The following is a 20,137-nucleotide window of genomic DNA, read 5'->3' as shown; positions in this document are numbered from 1 at the left end:
TGATTGAAGAAATACAACAAATGGATCATAGCGTTCAGCTTTGCGACTTTCAACAGAGAGTCATCATAGGATGCCATACAAATAAATGTGTTCGTGCCATGACAGCAAAAAACTACGAAACCCTAGATAAACAGTGGCTGATAATCACCAAAGGGAAACGTCATGGTGCAACCCAGTCGGGAAACATTCGGATGGACTGCAAATTTGATGGAAACAGACTGGATGGCGCCCTGATGAGTGGTACGTAGATTCCATTAGTCATTGAATAAGTCACTCAGGATCACATATAGGAACGAATATTAGTACAAGGACAATATTTAGGAGCTGCTAACAGTGAATTTTGCGAAAGGACTCCAGCACACAAACCGAACATCCTAGCAAGTGATGATATGTATAACTCGCCTGAATGCACAACCTATCGTGGTGAGTTCCAGGTAAGTTGGAAAGGTCTGTTATGGAGTGGCAACTTACGAGCTATAACCGTGTTTTGGGTCTAGCGGATACCCAAAGGACATTATTTTCTAGAGTGCGTCGTCCAAATTTTAATACTAAGACCTAAAGTACATCATGCTAGAAAAACGTTTCAAAATGCAGAAAAAAAACAACAATATCATACTATCAGAACTCTCAAGACTATACAAGGCATTTACAAATACTAAGAAATTAATCGTCGTAAAAACAATTGAAAAGAGTAAGTTGGAATCTTAGTGAAAACTATTAGTAGCGAGGGTCCTTGGCTTCTGATTTAGAAATTTTTCAGAAACAAAATAAATTCAAGCGATATCCTTAATAGAGTTATCACAAATACTGAAGACTTTTTAAAATGAACAATACAGTCAATAAAATACTACAGAAACTCATCCCACAGGACGATCCAATACTTGACTCCCCTCTAAAGGCTGAAATCAGAAGTTTAAATGAATCAATTTCACCCCTACTTCAACGTTGCCTTCCTTTTTCATCAGAAGAATTGAAATCTGGAGTTCATTCAACGAAAAAAGACAAAGGTTCTGAAGTAGATCTACTGGAATATACTTTCTTAAACGTTTCTATGAGCTACGACCAAATCACATACTTTTTCTCTGTAATAAATGCTTAGAATGAAGTACCTTTCCTGTTATCTTCCCTATAGCAGGAAAACTGAAGGTGTAAGGTGTAAGGTGTAAGGTGTATTTAGTGTCAGACGGCACCAGGGGTTTCCCCCATCTCCGTGTTGCTTTCATTGTGGGTGTACCAGTTCACTGGGAAATGCCAGAGATTTAAAAGTGTGTGGGCTTTGTATCTGTGTGATGTCGTGTACCGTTGTTCATCTGGTCGTTTAGCCGCTGGACCCCTGCTGAGGCCCAACGTTGCCCCACCTTCGCCCCGTGGAGGCAGACCAGGAACCCAGTAGTTTTAGTTTCACTCTGGCAGGTCCTGCCACTTAATTTCCTGAGATTTCAGAGGCTAGGACCTTAAAAAAAAAAAAAAAAAAAAACGCGCGCGCTCTTTTATATGCACGTATGTACAGACAGAGACATATATCCATCATCGTCGGTTTGATGATCGTTAGGTGAGGGGGATAATGCTTGCATAATAAAGGCCGAAAGAATGGGCGAACGGGAATTTTGACATAATTATGTTTTTGTGTGTGGGACATTCACTAGCATAAAGATAGAGTGGGTGGGAGACTGAAGGCTGGGGGGGTTAAGGCAGAAATATGGGGATGATAGAGTAGGCAACCCCAGAAGTCAGTGAGGCATGCCCATGCCTCACCAGGAGAAAGTAGGGGGCGCCGGGGGGACCGTCCCACCACCGGCGCAGGGGAGGGGGTGGAAAGGCACCAGGCAAGGGAGCCCGGTGAGCTGAAGAACAGATGTTCTTTGGTTATAATGGTAGTGGGTTGTGGGCTGCGGCCATTTGGTTTCTCCTCGTCCTCCTCCTCGTGAACAGTGCCTGTGCATAATCCGAGAAGGCTTGATACTCCTCCTTCGTGTCTAGGAGGTGATGTTCTTGTCCCTGTGGTAAGTAGTGGATTCTGGTGAGGAAAACACCACGTAGGTCTTCATAGAGCCTGCAGTCATACATTAGGTGCTGCCAGCTCTCCAGCCCCCCGCAAGTGCAAGTTGGATCAACCTGAATCCCAAGTAGAGACAGTTTGGCATTTATAGCTCCGTGTCCAGTTAAGAGGTACGTTGCTTGTAGACCTGGGGAGAACCAGTTGGGTGAGGTTGGGTAGTTTTGTTCAATATTGGGTAGAAATTTCTTTGTGATCTCTCCCTTTTGAGAGTTGCTCCACCTTTCCTGCCATGCCTGCTGCAGGTGAGTTTGTATCCTCTTCTTTTCCACATTTCTGTTGCTGGCTAGGTCAATAGTGAACCCCAGAAAAGTCTGTGGGGTGCCTTTTTCTAGGTAGTATAGTAGGCCGCGTTGTATGATTTCTAGGTCCAGCGGGAGAGTGCCTGCGAGCACTTGCAGGGCGTGGGTGCTCACCGTGCGGCAAGCGCGAGTGATGGTTAGGAGGATGGATCTGTGAATTTGGTCCGTGATACGTCTGTTTACTGCTGTTGTAGTTTTTTGAAACCATGCACCGGATGCGTAGGTGACGATCGGAGTGAAGATAGCTTTGTAGAACAGTTTGAGGACTCGCTTTTTCAAGCCCCATTCTTTACGCGTGACCCTGGCAACCATGGCTGCGTAGCGTCTTATTTTTTTACGGAGATATTTCAGATGGTCCTGAAATGACAGGTTTTGGTCCAATATCACGCCTAGGTATTTCAGTTGGTTAGAGAATTTGATTGTTTCCTGCCCAATTTTTATTTGCGGAGGCCGCCTAAGATCAAGGCGTCCCTTTAGTAGGATGGAGTTTGTTTTTGTGGAGGATATTTTGAGTTGATTTCGGTTTGCCCATTCTTGGAGAGTGGTCAGGGCCCGATTTGCGAGGACCTCTAACGCAGCTCTTGAGTTTGCCTGTATCGTGAGAATGAGGTCGTCCGCAAATGCCTGAGATTGTACTTCATTGAGATCGATGTTAAGAAAGGTGTCCAAGACAATATTCCACAGTAGTGGGCCAAGGACCGAACCTTGAGGGCAGCCCCGATGGACATGCCTGGAGAGTGTGCCATAGGGGGCGGTGACTTTGATGGTTCTGTTGCTTAGGTAACTTTTGATGGTGTTATAGAGGTTTTCCGGCATGTTGGCTTCGCGCAACCTCGCCAGGACGCTCGGCCACCAAAGTGAGTCGAACGCCCCAGCGAAGTCGACGGCTATCACTAGGAAGTACTTTGTATTACATCTGTTTACCTTGGTCAGGAGGTGAGTTAAGGCATCCACGGCGGAGGTTCCCCGTCTGAAGCCGAATTGGTTTGCTGAGGCCAGGCCTGCCTCATCATAGTAATGTTGGATCCGTGTGTAAAGTAGTCGTTCAAATAGCTTACTGATAACTGTCAAAAGTGCAATGGGCCGATAGGAGTCTGGAAGGTGTGGTGGCTTTGTTGGATTCTTTAGGATGAGTTTAACGTTTGCCATCTTCCAGGAATTCGGGAAGATACCTTCTCTGAGACAGAGGTTATATAGGTTTAGTATTAAGTTCGGAGCGTACTCTACCGTTTTTTTGATAATTTCGGGTTCCAGAAGGTCCGGTCCAGGGCATCTATTTCCCTTTATTAGGTCTGCTGCATTGCTGATCTCTTCCATGGTGAAAGGGTGCTCTTTTGTTGCCGTTTGATGAGTCTCGTTGGCTTGGCAAACTCGGCTCTGTTCTGTTGTCATTGTTTGTATCTCTGGATGAAAGGCAGCGTCAAGGATATTGTTGATGGTGTGTTCCCAAGTGATAGTCAAGTTTCCTTCAGGTGTTTTAGTGGCTTCAACTACTTCCCCTCTGGGAAGTTTGTTGGTGACGATCTTGTATACAAGTCCCCAAGGGTCCTTGTTTCCAGTGGTGGAGACCAGGCGCTCCCAGGATTGGTTTTTGCTTTCTCTAATTTGTGCTGTATAGGCGTTTCTTGCCTCTTTGTAGCTCTGTCGTAGGGTTTCAATTTCCGCCATCGGCCAGGGGCGTCTGGCTCGCTGGAAGGCCTTTCTTCTTTCCTGTGCCTCCTTCCTGAGTCGCTGGAGGTTTTGATTCCACCAGGGCACTTTCCCTGGTGTTGGATTTTTCTTCCTGATGGCTGTGTCGCTGGCTTGTTTTATGATTTCAGTCGTTTTAGTTTGGAGGATTCTTGGGTCCTGGATACGTTGGAGTTCTCTCTGTCGTTGTTGTATGCTATTCCGTAGGGTGGTCTGGAAGAGTTCCCAGTCTGCCTTTGCTATGGCATATCTATGGGCAGTTTGTCTGTTCACAGGTACTGTGGCCAGTGATTTGTTTAGACTGAACGTAATGGCGCGATGATCAGACGTTGTCCAAGCCTCACGGACGGTCCATTTGGAAATGTTGTTGGCAGCATTCCTCGTTGCCATGGTAACGTCTATAGTGGCCTCCCATAATGTGTTGCAGAATGTAGGCAGATTGTTGGGTAAGTTTAGTACAGTTAGTGTTGAGGTTGCCAGGAACTCTTCCAACTTGGTCCCGTTTCTGGTACCCTGTCTATCTGGAGTATGGCTGTGCCACATTGGCGACCGGCAGTTAACGTCTGCTCCCACGATGATTTTTGCATTTGGGAGCATATCACTAGCCAGACTTAGGTACCTTACTGCGAAGTCGATGTCCTCACCCGGACGGCAGTAAAGGGCTATGACATAAAACGCGCCCAATGCCGTAGTGAGTTGGGCACATGCGGCCCAAGATGTGCATAGCTGAGTGATTTTGGTCACCGTTATATCTGGGTTTCTTACCAAAATCGCTGCCCATGGGGTGTCATCTCCCGTTTGGACTACTTTGTATGTTATGGGATAGCCCCTGACAGCCTTCATATGTACATATGGTTCTTGTAATATTACTACATCAATGTTTTCTTCTTCCGCCTTCTTGCGGATTTGGTCGGCGACAGCCTTGGCTCTATGTGCATTTATCTGCATGAATTTAACCTCTGTGATGTTATATTTTTTAGGATGTGTTCCCATAGTTGAGTCTTGATTGGAATAAACTCTTTGCTTTCAGGTATGTAGGACATTGACCATCTCTGATTGAATGCGCGCTATCTAACTTTAAGCTCTTGCAGTTTGCACAGGTTGGGTCGGTGTTTTTGTTTGGGCAGTCACGGAAGGCGTGACCTTTTGCCGAACAATGCCCGCACGTGGGAATTGTCTGGGTGCATGTGTGGGTTGTATGCCCAAATTTGCAGCACCTGTAGCATTTGGGCACAGTCACATGCTCCCGAAAGCGGTGACTGCCCCAGTTAACATAGATTCTGTTCTGGGTGCTTAAAGCCCTCCATGCCATGGGCGCGAGCTCGACAACCCAGTTTTGGCGGCTTCCGTCTCTTGACTTGGTTATGTACTTGGGAGTCACTAGGTCTTCCTTATTCCTGTCCGGAAAAATGGCCTGTAGATTTCTTTGGAATAGCTCCTCTGATAGGTGATCTGGGGTAAGGTCTTTGGCCAGGTCATATATTACGATTGAAGGGCCTCGGTTTTTGGGCGCAGCAGCGGTTAGTCCTAGTTCAGGTATTTTCGGATTTTCTATTATTCTTTGTGCTTCCTCTCTTGTTTCCGTTTCTATCAGTAGTCCGACATTCCTTGTTTTCCTTACGGCCTTTATTCTTGTTGTTTTAAATTCTTCGTTTAGGTTAGTCATTATTTGGGATTTGAGTTGTTCACTGGACTGGTTGTCGTGGGGTTTTGTTGGTCGTAGGACCACTAAGTGTGGTTGTTTAGGTAGGATCTTTCTTTCGAGTTCGGGTGCTTTGCCGGCCACTATCGAGTCACTTGCTGGTGTCCTCAGCGCTTGTGCATACGACGGAGCGCGCTGTAGCATTTGTTTGTCTCCATCCATGTTTCGTGCTTCCAATATTGCCTCTGCCTTCTGTAGTTGGCCGAATGTGTTCATTAAGATGGCTTCAAGTTTATTCCATTGGTGTACGATTTCTGCTCGTAATACGGATGTTATTTTGCTGCAGTTTTCCTTCATCAGATTTTCTAAGGCCGTTCGCAGCAGTAATGTTTGCTCTGGAACGGTTCCCTTTGGTAGTGTTGGATCGAGTTTAGCATTTTCTGAAGGCTTGGGTTGGTCATCTGTCCCTCCTGGGTGGTCATGCTGATCCTTTATTTGGCTGGTGCTCCGGGTTTTCCGGTCAGATTTTGGTATTGTTCCATTTTTGTTTTTTCTTTTGGCAATTGGTCTATGATCCTCGGCCTCTTCCTGTTTCTCTTCAGTTTGGCTGAGGGTACCAATCTCAATGACTTCCATGTCGTTTTCATGCATTTTATTTGTTTTCCGGATAATCGGAATTTTCTGGTTTATCGAGGTGCTGCAGTTTTCCTACACAGGTCTCTTCGGGAGTCGCTGAAAGATGCCTCACACGAGTCCGTACGTTAATTTGGAGAAGTATACTACTATGTGTGTGTGTTTTTCCTTCCCCCACCGAAACACATGGGGGGAAACAGCCGAGGGTAGAAATTCCCCTAGGATGATGGGAAATTTTTCCTTAGCGGTTTCTGAGGACGCTAAAGATGATGGTCAGATGAAAAGATCAAAAAAGTTGGGAAATGCACGAGAGAGAAGTTCCACTTCACCATGAAAGTTTATGGCAGAGAGGGGGGGGAGGGCAGTCACTGAACGCATAGTTTGTAATTAAAGGTTTACTCAGTCGCAAGAAAGTTGGGGCTCTCGTTCAGCCCAGGGTACACACTATTTGGGGGATCCTTCCCCAGTCAAGGGCCAGATCCTAGCGCGGCAGCCGCGTTATACCGGAGCACTTCTCTATTTTCCCTTCGCGAGCCGCATGGTGACCATACAGTCTCGCAAACAAAGGAAAACAGAGAATAACGCTAGTATCTGGCGTAAATCCCAAAAGAAAAGCAAAGGTTTCTCACCAAGGCACTCCAATAAGGTTAGTCTTCTTGTGGAAATACATTTTAGCACTTACACTGTTGATTAAATACTTTTTTTTTTTTTTTTTCTTCCCTAATTTCCAATGTTCAGTTTCTTAGAACGAATGTCAAGAAATCTCCTCAGGCACTGTAATCGGCTGATACGTATTTTCCTGGAGTAAACAATATTCCCTGTGGGAACGGGGTTATTCTTCAAAGGGACAGTGAAATGAAGGTCAATCTCTGTTGCAGGTGCAAGAACGTAGAGTGTCTTCGTTCGCACGTTAACCCTTCAGGCATTTATTCCAACTGCTATTGTAAGTTGCAGGCTTATCATGTTGAAGGAATGCGAACTTCCGTATAGAAAATTTTGAAACAAATATGGATATAAGAAATCACCTGATCATACTAGACATCAGAAGGCACTCGAATTGGATCATGCATGACATCTGGATTCTATCAGTATAAAAATTCCATACTATGGAGCCAGAGATCACCACTTAAAAACACAATAATGCGGAGCACTGATTTAACCAGCCGCACGTATGATTTCAAGGCTACTCCTCTTCAGGAAAACTGAAATGACAAGAAAACTGAAATGACAAGTATACAATCATGTTCTCCAACCGTTCTCTTCTCTCGAGTAAACCACTTCACACGTGACCATATTAGCCCAACAACCGCCATCAAATGGGTTACTGAGCCGTTGACGTCCTCCGTAGCCGAGTGGGCAGGAGCGGGAGTGCAGTAGTACACGCTCTTTGAGTAGACCGGGGTTCAAGCCCCTGACTGCTGAATACGGTCGATCTGCCAACCCGCACTGGACCAGCGTGGCAGATTATGGTCCATTTCCCTCAACATGAATTGTTGAGGAGGCTTCCACCCTGCAGTGGGTTGATAATGGCTGCACTTTACTTTTTGACGTCTCTGCATTCTGTGATATTTATCAACAAGAGAACCTTCTACTCTATAGCGTTAACAATGGTCTACATGCTGTACAGTAGATCTTGTGTGATCTTTCCTGCACCAATAATGGGTTACTTTTAATAGTTGAAACAAAGATATTCTCGATGTTGATTAAAGTCATGCAAACTTATTTAATTTTATGCGGGATTTCTTCCCTCCTTCGCTGCATTGGTTCTCAAACGGACTCGCTGATGGCATTCTACAATTATGCACATTGTTCGCGTCACCCTTTAAAACAGGACCATTATTGGGGAGGGTGACGAATGCCCCCAAATTTACGAACGTCCTTAAAACCATTCTTTTAATTTCATTAAGGTAAAGGAATTAGATTAGGAATTATTTACATCGTATTCTTTCTCTTTAATGAAGACTCTTTAAACTTGCCTTCTACTGTTTTACAGTAGGATGTCGGGTACCGAATGACCAGTTATGCAAACTGAACAGCCAGGATGGCGAATTCATCAGCAGCACCTCGAGTCATTCATCAAGCAGAGAATTCATCACACAGAGAAGAACGTTACTGACGTAGTCTGAACTTGCGTTAGAAAATATTATGCTACGCCGAACACTGTAAACGCCATCTCTTTGCCAGGTACAGAGCTGCTGCTTTTTATTCGTGTGGTGTTATCCGATTACCAAGTGGTCGGATAACACCACATGAAGTTACGATCTTATCTTACTGATATGATCGTAACTTCATGATTTGGATAAAAGGCCTTGAGCTTTATGGTCATTTATCGCCAAACTAATAGATAGTTGTAAAAAAAGTGTGATCAACTTACAATCTGAATGTATACTTCACGGCACCCGATAATCCAGCATGAGAGATAAAGAGCTTATTTTGCTCATTCAGAACTGTTAATAGAAGGACAGTAATCCGATTGTCTTCTGTGAAAGTGTTCTCTTAGCAAGTTCACCACTTGCCACTCGATTGGCCAGGTCTCGGTTGGAATCCAGTCACTGACTAAGGAATTTTTTTTTTCAAATGTCTTTTCAATGGAGACTGAGTTAGACAATCACATGTGGTGGGTTAAGGTCCGCACAGTGGAGTTATTTGGGTTTCTTTCGGAAGGTTCGCAAATTAGAAGGGTCACACTTGCACAGACATAAGGCACGTGCATTCCCCAATTTGTCTGATCAGGTAGGGAGTAATGACCAATACACTCCCACGTAGCAGGAAACACACGATCTTGTGTGTAGCGAAAAATTCTGATGAAGATTCTCGTTATTTAAATCAAAGTTGAAATTAAGAAATCTCTAAATAGGTTTTAAAGAAGTCCATTAGGAGTCTGCAAACAAACTTTGAAACAATTTTGCATTTTAAGTAATAGCTCAATTTTTAATCATGTTCTTAGATAGTTTTACCGAATAAAAAGACACATAGGTTGAAATCAGTCTGATTTTTTGAGCTACACTATACGTATTTTAGCTTAAATATATTTCGAACAGACGAAACCAGTACACTGTTTCTTCTGTCCGATTATACTGACAAACGGAATAGCAAGATGGTCAGTTGAATGTGTTTCGTATAGGAAATGGAGTCATCCCAAAACCCAAAGAATTCATAGAATTAGTCGGGTTAGAATTCAAGTAGTATCAGAACAGGTCAACCCTTCTCTCAATTCCTCAACGGGTCACGCTCTGCAGTTAACTGCTTTCAAGGAAGATTGATCAAATTAAATTATTCTTACAAGTGGTACTGCAATTCTAGCATTAAGTCCAAAATTTCGCTTTTACATTATTAATTTTCTGAATAAATATACACGTTATTGAAAAAGTACTGTCAGAATATTTTGATTATAAGGGGCAGAACTATTCTGATGTGCTACATCGAATTCGCATCTTTCGCTCACGTCTCAATTGACATTTCGTAGTTTGAAACGAATAAAACGCCTTTTTAACTTACCCTTCTGTTTATAAAATACGGAAAGTCCTTGACTAAGATCTGTTTAAGGAGTTCGGGTTCGGCAAGGTTAAGAGTAGGTCGGGTGCCTTCGTACGTTCTGAAAGAAATAAAAAAAAATAAATATTGAAAAGTTTTATGATCAAAACAAAACTGAAAATTTAAATCTGTGAGCCGTATATTTTTGGATGTCAATATGCAAGAAAATCTTGTGTTTCAATTTAGAAATGACAAAAAGGAAACTAACCGAAAGCTCTGGTCAGAAAAGTAACCATATACTATTTCTGTAAAAAAAAGCATTTTGCCACAGACTTTTGTAGTCATAGACTCCCTCAAATCCCTCTTCTCCTTCTGAATTTATACACATCTCAATGTCTTAAGCATAACTGGAAACACTGCTGGAATTTAATTTCTGTAATTCCTTTCAGCAGAGCAGTGCAGTCACATTGCTTTTAACCATCCTAATATCCTTTATCGATAACAAAGAAATTTCCCATTAATTTGTCATCCCACAACAGTCAACCAAAAACTCTTTCTTAAAAAGGTTTAGAACCTGACTGCTGTTTTTTGGGTTTCAAGCGTATTAGTGAGTTAGACCATATTGCGTCAATGTGTATTGTACTTGTACAACTGTGCGTTCTAGGGCAGATTTGTATGTCGTGAGGACTGAAAAACCAGGAATAACTCACAGGGAAAATTTCTGCTCCCTCTGCTCTGAGGTTGGCTAAATACAGCCTTGCAGACTGGTATCGTACTCAGACCTCTGCAAACGAGTAACGAAACACTATACTGTCACAGAAGACTACCTTCTGGCAGTGAAGGTCAACGAACAAGACTGAATCTTTGACTTCACAATTAAACTCTTTGGATAGTGCACTTTTCCCACTATTTCTGAAAGGCAAGTACTGACTGGAAAACCATTCTGTCTGACCTTGCCAAATGCGACTATTTGGCGTTTCCAAACAGAACTCCTTCAACGGACTTCATTTTGAATCATTTGAAGATATTTAGAGCAACGTTTTCAAAAATAGCAGAAATGCAGTGTGCTTAGAAAGTCCGATGGAGAGTACTTTGAAGGTTACTTAACTCTAACGGTTACTAGATGCGTTTATTATTTATTTTATTTTTTAATTTATTGTTAAATCTCATATATCCAGTCGAGTCTTCTTTGTTTGAAATTTCAGTTTTTTTCCTAGACGTAGGTAACTGATCCTTCCACTTTCCTACACAAAAGTAGTACGAGGGGAGGGGGTTCAAAAACATTCGTATTCACCTACAAGTAGGTGTGATAGAAGGCTGGAACAAACACCACGCATTGCTCTTTTTCAACATAGTCACCAGACAAAATGCCATATTTTTGCTGCCATTCAATATACTTCTGCAGGCTAGTTTTGTAGAAGTCTCCTGACTGTCCTTCAAACCACAACTCAGCAGCAGAAATCATCTCATCATCAGCAGCAGCAAAATGTTTTTCACGAAGAAAGGACTTCAGGGCAGGAAACAGCAAGAAATCCGAGGATGCAAGGTCGGGGGAAATAAGCAGGATGCGACACTATTTTAGTTTTTCCTGGCATATCAATAGTATTTCATTTTCGTGCTCTTTCCTTCTTCTGGAAAGTGGTCAGAAATCTGGGAACCCATCTAGTAGAAACTTTACTCACGTGCAACTGCTGGTGGATGATGTTCCTCACAGATCCTTCACTAATTTGGAACTCTGCTGCTAGTTCTTTGACGCTAATACGGCGATCTTCCACGATTAATGCTTCGATTTTTCCAACGCCCTTTTCTGTTTACAGCAGTTGCTTGGCGTCCTGGGATTTCTCCATCATGCACTGAGGTTCTTCCACATTTCAGTTTTTTTAAACTGATGTGCAACAACACTGTAACCTTAGAAGTTTTTCCATAAACAGCGACCATTTCTTCGTGGATTGTTTTAGATTCTTTTCCTTGCAGAAAGAGGAACAGAATCACTGATATGTATTCTACTTTATCCACTTCAACTTCATTCGGCACAGTAAAGAAAAAAAGAAAAAAATGAATCGTCAGACCGAAACCAAAATTTGTGTGGTTTCTACAGAGATTTCGAGGTATTAAACCAATAAAAATAAGAATTAATTTTTCGGTAAAATTCCAGAACGATATTAGTCCATATTTCAACAAACGAACAGGAAAAAAGCAGTGATTGGCAGGTGCCACGCTGCTTTCCCCGCCCACTGTCCTCATAGTTTGATATGTCTAGGGTTTTTATCCCCCACTTGCCGCTGTTTTAAATCGGGAACGCGTTTCCCGAATAGCATGCAGTAAGGGTACGTCTGAGTAAATCAAACATGGGGACAAGTAAAAAGTCAAAAGTATGATCAGAATTAACTAACATTGCGCTGTAAATAGCGCAGTTTCAATGATAGTAGACCGTGATATAAAGATGATGTTCCCAGCAGCAGTTAGTATAAACGCAATCACTAAGTTGCTTACTTGAATTTGAGGAACGGCACGAAGATCCTCTTCTGCAATTCATTTCTAAGTAAATAAGAGCAACTAGCAATTACAGACCTAAAGTATTACAATCATGCAGGAAAGAAATACCAGTTGCACAAGTCAGAAATGCTTCGCACAGAAACAACCTCTTAGCTGACAGAACACACACACACATTTCAGACAAGGAAAGTTTCTCCATAACTGTAGAAGGAAATATTCCATCGTTCATCATAACATTTTCAGCCATTTTCATTCTCCGTTCTTTCACTTATGTGGCCCCACATAAAACTACTTTTCTAACTGTTTCAAGCGCTTAACCACACACGAGATTCACGTGGTACGCGCTGCTATGAAGAGAGATTGCTTAGCACGAAGTATTTATGAACACGAAATAGATTTTAATATTTCTAAATGCAGTTTATGGTATCGCAATACAGTGGTTTTCATTTAATACGTATTTCCTTTGATGTTTTCACAGTCCACAATGCACAATTAAAAGGATAATTGTCAAGGATGAAACCGGACTATTAAAATTTGTCGAACCCTGATACTGGGTATTCGAATCTATGATAATACGAAATACGGTGATGCTCTTGGTTCTAGTAAACTCCTCCGGTGGAACGTCGTTAGCATTAGCATTAGCAGAGGCATATGATGCAAGAAAGCAAGCTTATTCAGCATCAGCCAAAAAAAAAAAAAAAAAACCCACTCCCATTTCACCCCTCCGTTCGTTCGAAATACCTGTCCAGTTGAGCTTTAAATTTGTTTAGGCTATCAACTTCAACAACAAGTGATGGAAGTCGGTTCCACCAACCAACCACCCGCTGGCCAAAGGCAAATTTCCGCACATCTATCCGACATCCGTCCTTCCTCAAATTGAATTTATGCCCTCTGAGGTGATTATTCTGAGAAAGATGAAGAATCCCATTGGCATTGAGCATGCTCAAACCATTCAAAGCCTTATACACCTCTATCAGATCACCTCGCCGGTGCCTAGTCTCCAAACTCTGTAATTTGCAAAACTTAAGCCTTTCTTCGTAAGAGCAATCCTTTGTTCCATTTACTAATCTTGTTGCCCTTCTCTGTACCCGTTCCAGCAGCTCTACATCCTTCTTGAAATGAGGCCTCCAGACCTGTATACAGTACTCAAGATGTGGCTTTACCATTGCCTTATACAAGGGAATAATCACCTCCTTATCCCTGCTAGAAAAATTCCTGTATATCATTGACAAGACACCATGAGCTACTCTTGCAGCTCGTCTGCACTGCTCAGAGAACTTCATATCTGCCTGCACAATTACCCCCAGGTCCTTTTCATTCTCCACCACTGTCAGTGTAGTACCGCAGAGTTGATACGTTGCTCTGGGGTTACTGTTTCCCATATGCAGCACTTTACATTTGTCGATGTTAAACCTCATTTGCCACCTCTCAGCCCATCTGTTCAACCTTTCCAGATCCTGTTGCAGCAGCATAGCGTCAGTATTGTCCTTAACGACCCTGCCAACCTTTGTATCATCTGCAAACTTGGACATTAAACTTGATATCCCATCATCAATATCATTCATAAACACCGAAAACAACAACGGACCCAACACTGAACCTTGAGGAACTCCACTAATAACATTAGTCCACGTTGAGCAGTGTCCATTGATTACCACTCTCTGTCTTCTGCCACTCAACCATCCCCTTATCCATAGCAGCAATTTGCCTCCAATGCCACACTGCTCCAATTTGTGCAGCAGTCTTCCATGTGCAACAGTATCAAAAGCCTTTCTAAGATCCAAATATATAATATCAAAGTTATTCCCTGCATCCAGTTCTTTTGTGACTACATCATAGTATCCAATCAAATTGGTCAGGCAAGACCTGCCCTTAACAAAACCATGCTGCGTCTGAGCTATAACTGAATTCTTGTCTAGATGATCCTGCAGTGCTTCTTTAACCAGTGCCTCCATTAATTTACCTGGAACAGAAGTTAAACTAACAGGTCTATAATTACTTGTGTCAGCCTTTGATCCTCCTTTGTGAATTGGGGTTACATTTGCACATCTCCAGTTGTTTGTTGTTGATATGGAGGTTTGATGGCGCATAAGCTACTTTGGCTATAATGCGCCTATTCATTTATAATAAAAAGAAATGATAAAGTTTCATAAATTCAGAATTGATTAAAAAGTCCAGTTTGCTTTAAGAAGTTGAAAAATTCGGAAATATCTGCGTCATCTCCAATGAGATTCTCTAAAGTTATTGGTCTACGAAGATTAATCAGTGATAGTAGGGTTGAAGTTCTGTCTTGTTCATAGTAAGGGCAGTCAATGAGAATGTGTTTAATACTCAGATTTACATTACAAAGTGGACACTGTGGCGGGTTGTTCCCTGTGAGTAAATAAAGGTGGGTCAGGTAAGTATGTCCTATTCTTACCCTGGAAAGGACTACCTCTTCTCGTCTTGATGTGCGGACACTGGAGCGCCAAATTTTTGGATCATGTTTAAATTGAAATAATTTATTATTAATTTGAGAGTGCCATATTGCTGTCCATTTTGACAGGCATGCAGCCTGAATGATTAATGCATAGTCTGATGGCGGAACAGGAATATCAGTTAAGTCGAAGCTAGTTGGATTTTTTGCAGCTTTATCAGCCAGTTCATTGCCCAAAATGCCAGAATGAGCTGGAATCCAGCAGAAGGTGACCAGTTGATGGCGTTCTTCAATTTTCAGTAATATGCTTTTTATTTCGTCTAGAACAGGGTGTACTTTATTTAAGGAGTTATATAAAGCCAAGATTGAGCTGAGTGAATCAGTGTAAATAACATATTTTAAAGCACAGTCAGAAGAGAGATTCTGTAAAGCTAGTTTGATAGCATATAATTCAGCTGAGAAGATACTGAATTCAGATGGCAAGGATGCTGAAATAACGGTATTTGGAAACACTGCAGCTGCTCCAACGTTTGAATTAGATTTAGAGCCGTCTGTATAAATTGGAGAGAAGTCAAAGTATCTTTGAATGTGAGCTTCGTGAAGTTGTTTGATATTTGATGTTTGTAAAATGTTCTTACCCCATTGAGAGAGGTAGGTGTCACAGGTCGGTATAGGTGGTGGAAACCATGGTGGTTGAGGACAAGTTGTTGTCTGTTGTACGGAAAGGATGGAAACATTCCAAATTTGCATCAGTTCAAGAAGGCGAAGACCAGCTGGCTTTACTACGCTTGGTTTATTTCTGAAAAGGTTTTCTAATGGTGGATTGAACAGGTATGACTGAGTCGGATGCATGGCACAGCTTTGTATCTTGACAGCATAGTTCAATAACAGTGTTTTCCTACGTAAAGTTAGTGGCGGTTCATGGGCATCAATGTAGAGACTATGTGCTGGTGATGTTCTGAAAGCACCGAGTGAAAGTCTCAAGGCACTGTGTTGAATTGGATCAAGCCAACGCAATGCACTCAATCTGGCTGAATCATAGATGGGAGCTCCATAATCAAGACGGGATCTTATTAATTCCCGGTATAGCCGAAGCAGAGATGTACGATCTGCGCCCCATGTTTGGGAGGATAAAGCTCTGAGTATATTTAACTTTTTTAGACAGGAAGTACGTACATTTTTAATGTGGTCTATAAAATTTAACTTATTATCAAATGTTAATCCTAGAAATCTGATGCTATTAGTGACCGGGATGGAGACATTATAAATTTGAAGTTCAGGATCCAGATGAAGTTTGCGCTGTCTACAAAAATGGATGGCAACTGTTTTCTGCTGCGAGAGTCGATATCCATTGAGGCTGGCCCACTGCCCACTGTTGGATTTTATTAAGTGATATCTGGAGCTGCCGTTCAATAGACCTCATATTTTGGGAATGGCAGGAGATGGAAAGATCATCTGCAGAAAGGTAGGTCTGAACTGTATTTGGAAGCTGATTGGTGATGGAATCTATTTTAAGAGCAAACAAAGTGGCACTCAGTACTGATCCCTGTGGTACTCCTTCTTCCTGTATAAACGTTTTGGAGAGGGCATCTTGGTACTGAACTTGAAACGATCTAGTACGTAGGAAGTTCTGAACAAAAATAGGAAGGTTGCCTCGCAGACCAAGAGAGTAAAGATCACTAAGTATGCCATGCCGCCAGGTAGTGTCAAAAGCCTTCTCGATATCTATTGAAACCATTACAAGATGTTCTCGTTTAACAAAGGCATTTCGAATGGCAAATTCAGCCTTGACCATAAGATCTAAGCATGACCTATTTTTACGAAAGCCATATTGGCTATGGCTCATTAGATGTTGTGACTCAATGATCCATACGAGTCTTCTGTGGACAATTTTTTCAAGGATTTTGCTCAGGCAGCTTGATAGAGAGATCGGTCTATAGCTATAGGGGTTAGTTGGATCTTTCCCAGGTTTTAGGAATGCCAAAACAGTAGAGTGGTGCCAAGAAGTTGGAAAAACGTTTTCTAAAAATATACGATTGTAAAAAACCAGAAGCAGGCTTAAAGCTTTGTCATCGAGATGTTGAAGCATGACATAATAAATCCCATCTGGCCCGGCTGCCCCATTGTGGGCTGTTCTAATGGCATGCAGAAGTTCAAAGTATTGCAGAGGTTTGTTATATGGAAGAGTACATGCGGTTTGAAATTTTATGGCATGCTTTTCTCTAGTGTTTTTAATTCGTTGGAATGATGTAGGATATGCTGATGCCGCTGATATTTCAGCAAAAGTATCGCCCAAAGCATTAGCAATGTCTAAGGAACTGGATAGATCTTGCCCTTTCCAGGAGAGGATTGGAGAAGGTATAGTAGGAAGCTTACCAGATAACTGTCTAATTTTTTTCCATATAGTTTTCGGATCAGTGTTTCTGTTAAAGGTCGATGCAAAACGGGTCCAGGATTCTTTCTTAGCTTGCTTTTGTACAAATCGTGCTTTTACTCTTAGCTTCTTATAATTAATGAGATTGGTTGTGGTTGGACATCGCCGAAATAAATTCCAGGCTTTGATTTTTGCTTTCTTTGCTTTTGTGCACTCATCATTCCACCAATAATTATAATGCTTGCGATCAGGGGGGTTTGATAATGGTATTGTGTCCTTGGCCACTTTTAGGAGATGTGATGTGATGTAGTCTGTTACATTATCAATATTTTGGAGCTGGATTTTTTCCTCGTCAAGAGAGATTGATGATCGAAATTTTGCCCAGTTTGCCCGAACAAATTTCCATTTCCTGCGGAGCTTGTTTGATGGAGTCTGTGACATTAAAACATTGCATATGATTGGAAGATGGTCACTGCCCATTGGATCATTTAAAACATACCACTCTATGGTTGGAAAGAGAATTGGAGAACAAATTGAGAGATCTATTGCTGAGGTGTGTCCAGTTGGGAGTTGTATGTGAGTGTGCGTACCAGTATTGAGTAAGGTGAGGTTTTGTGACTCTAGAAAGCTTTCAACGAGTCGACCACGTGTGTCTAGTTTAGGATCGCCCCATAAGGGGTGGTGCCCATTAAAATCCCCTAATATACAGAGAGGTGGAGGTATCTGTATGAATAGATCTTCAAGATCTTTTAAACAATAAGTATGGTTTGGTGGTAGGTATATTGAAACAACTGTTATTGAAATATTCAGAGTTATATGAACAGCAACAGCTTCTATTTCTGTTTGAAGTGGAACATGTTTAGTTGGGATCTTTGAGTTTATCAGGATTGCTACACCACCATGGGCAGCATTTGCTGTGTTACGATCTCTTCGATAAAGACAATAGTTTTTTATTGAAGGAGAAATTTGCGAGGTTAGGTAAGTTTCCTGAAGACAGAGGGCAACTGGAGAATATCGGCTAATTAGATCACGGATATCATCTGTGTTGCAACGAAAGCCTCTGCAGTTCCATTGTAAAATACAAGGCATTATTCGTGTTTTATTGAAGGAGCTGTATCTGACTGTTTTTTGAAGGTTACTGGCTTATGACGCTCTAATTTAGTTTTATCTTTTTTGGAGAAAACTGGTCGACCTGTGTCCATTTCTTCTTCTGCATGGATTTCTAGAGGGGATCATCCTGTATGGATGTGCCATCTGTGTCCATGGTTGTGTCCTGAAAATGTTTTACTACATTTGCGTTTGAACTATGAGATATGGTATCTATGACTGGAGTAGGTGATGCCGCTGGTATTGTCAGAGGAGTATTATTGGCTTGGTCAGAGAACTTGGATTGTTGCTTAGAAAGAACATTTCTAGCCCAATCAGAAATTGATTTGTTAGTGGGAACTGTTACATCAGTTTGAGTGGAGACTGTCTGATATTTTTTCACAGCATTGGCATAGGTCATATTTTTGGTTATAGTTGGAGCAAACTAATTTTCTCGCTTCTGGGTAACTTACTTTGTTCTCAACCTTGTATTTTACTATTTTTTTCTCGGTTTTCCACTTTTCGCATGTCTTGGAATATGCAGGATGGTCACCTTTGCAATTTGGGCAGTTCATGTTGTAGCTGTACAGTTACTTTGTATGTGATCTGCAGATCCACAATTAGGGCAGACAGGAACTCCTCTGCATACAGTTTGTGAGTGGCCATACTTTGACATTTGTAACACCTTAAAGGGTTGGAATGTAAGGCCGGATTCGGCAAAGTAAATAACCTGCTTTTACAGAGGAGGGTAAGTTGGGTGTATTGAAGGTGAGAATAATGTTTCTTGTAGGTGTAAGTATATTATCTTTTTTGATCATTATTCGTCTTGCTTCAATTACGTGTTGTCCCTGCAGCTCTTGGGTTATTTCTTCCTCAGTAACGTTTAATAAGTCCCAACTGGATATCACACCCTTAGATGAATTTAAGGTTGTGTGCGGGGATATTTTAACTGGAATTCCAGCAAAACTTGTAAGCTGTAACAGCTTCTCAGAATGTCTGTGGTTGGTGGTTTCTACTAGTAAGTCTCCTGATTGCAGTCTCTTCACCATCTTGGGAGATCCTGCAATACCCTCCAGATGTTTTTGTATGACAAACGGAGACAATTTATTAATGGGCTGACTAGTAAGAGAGTGGATGATTAAGAACGATGGGCAAGGTTGCTCCATCCGATCAGTCTTTTGTCTCTTTGGATTTTCGTTCTCAATATCCTGCTGATGGTCAGTGTTTGCCATGTTTGCTCCTTTTAGCCCTTGGCAAGTGGTCTTACTTGCCAAGATTTCCGGCCCCGCCACGGGGAGGCAGGAGCAGTGCCGCTAGGAGGCCAAGCGGTTAAAGTGTTAGTTAGTTAGTGGAAATAGAGATATATGGAAAAATAAAGAAAGGTGAGTTTCCTTTCTCTGTTCTAACTTGTGGCTTTTAAGTGTAGAACAATATAGAAATAATGCTGCTAATAGAAACGTACAAAATTAGAAAAAACTTTAATCGCTTTTGATGAGCACTCTATATATCGCAGAGAAATCGCTTGACCTCGAATTCGCTTGGCACCCGGGGCCTCACATCTCCAGTCTATGGGTACCTCCCCTGAGTCCAAAGAAGCTCTCATAATTATGGCTAGGGGTTTGCATACTTCCTTTGCTGCCTCCTTTAATATAACTGGATAGATCCCATCCACCCCAGGTGCCTTTTTTATGTTTATCCTCAACAATCTCTCCTCCACTTTCCTCTCAGTTATTACAAAATCATCCAGTCAGGAGCATAGAATAAAAAATAAATAAAACAATTAAAAATAAAATAACTGAAATTATTATTCGATTTATCTTGAACCGAATCCTTTTGAATGTGTTTCTGGAAAAGAAAGCCGATCTTTATTTTTTCCAACTCTTTGGGACAGAAAGAACAAGCTGCAAAACGTGAAATATCATTGGCTTATTATGTTAAATGTCAAATATCACAGGTACTCCTTTTAAAT

General features: G+C 41.8%; 1 protein-coding gene across 1 annotated transcript in view; it reads right to left on the bottom strand.

Moving 5' to 3' along the window:
- Positions 1–20,137, bottom strand: part of LOC150085917 (cytochrome P450 3A8-like) — a 71,673-nt gene that overhangs the window by 39,162 nt on the left and 12,374 nt on the right. The window contains exon 4 of the mRNA XM_090374298.1: positions 9,821–9,917. Coding sequence (XP_090230424.1) covers positions 9,821–9,917 — 97 coding nt within the window. The remainder of the gene's footprint in view (positions 1–9,820; positions 9,918–20,137) is intronic.

Source organism: Mastigoproctus giganteus, chromosome 5 (genome assembly GCF_048544385.1).
Source record: "Mastigoproctus giganteus isolate SK-2022 chromosome 5, ASM4854438v1, whole genome shotgun sequence".
Taxonomy (NCBI): domain Eukaryota; kingdom Metazoa; phylum Arthropoda; class Arachnida; order Uropygi; family Thelyphonidae; genus Mastigoproctus; species Mastigoproctus giganteus.
Note: the sequence above shows the minus strand (reverse complement) of the source record. Positions and strands in the feature narration are given on the sequence as shown.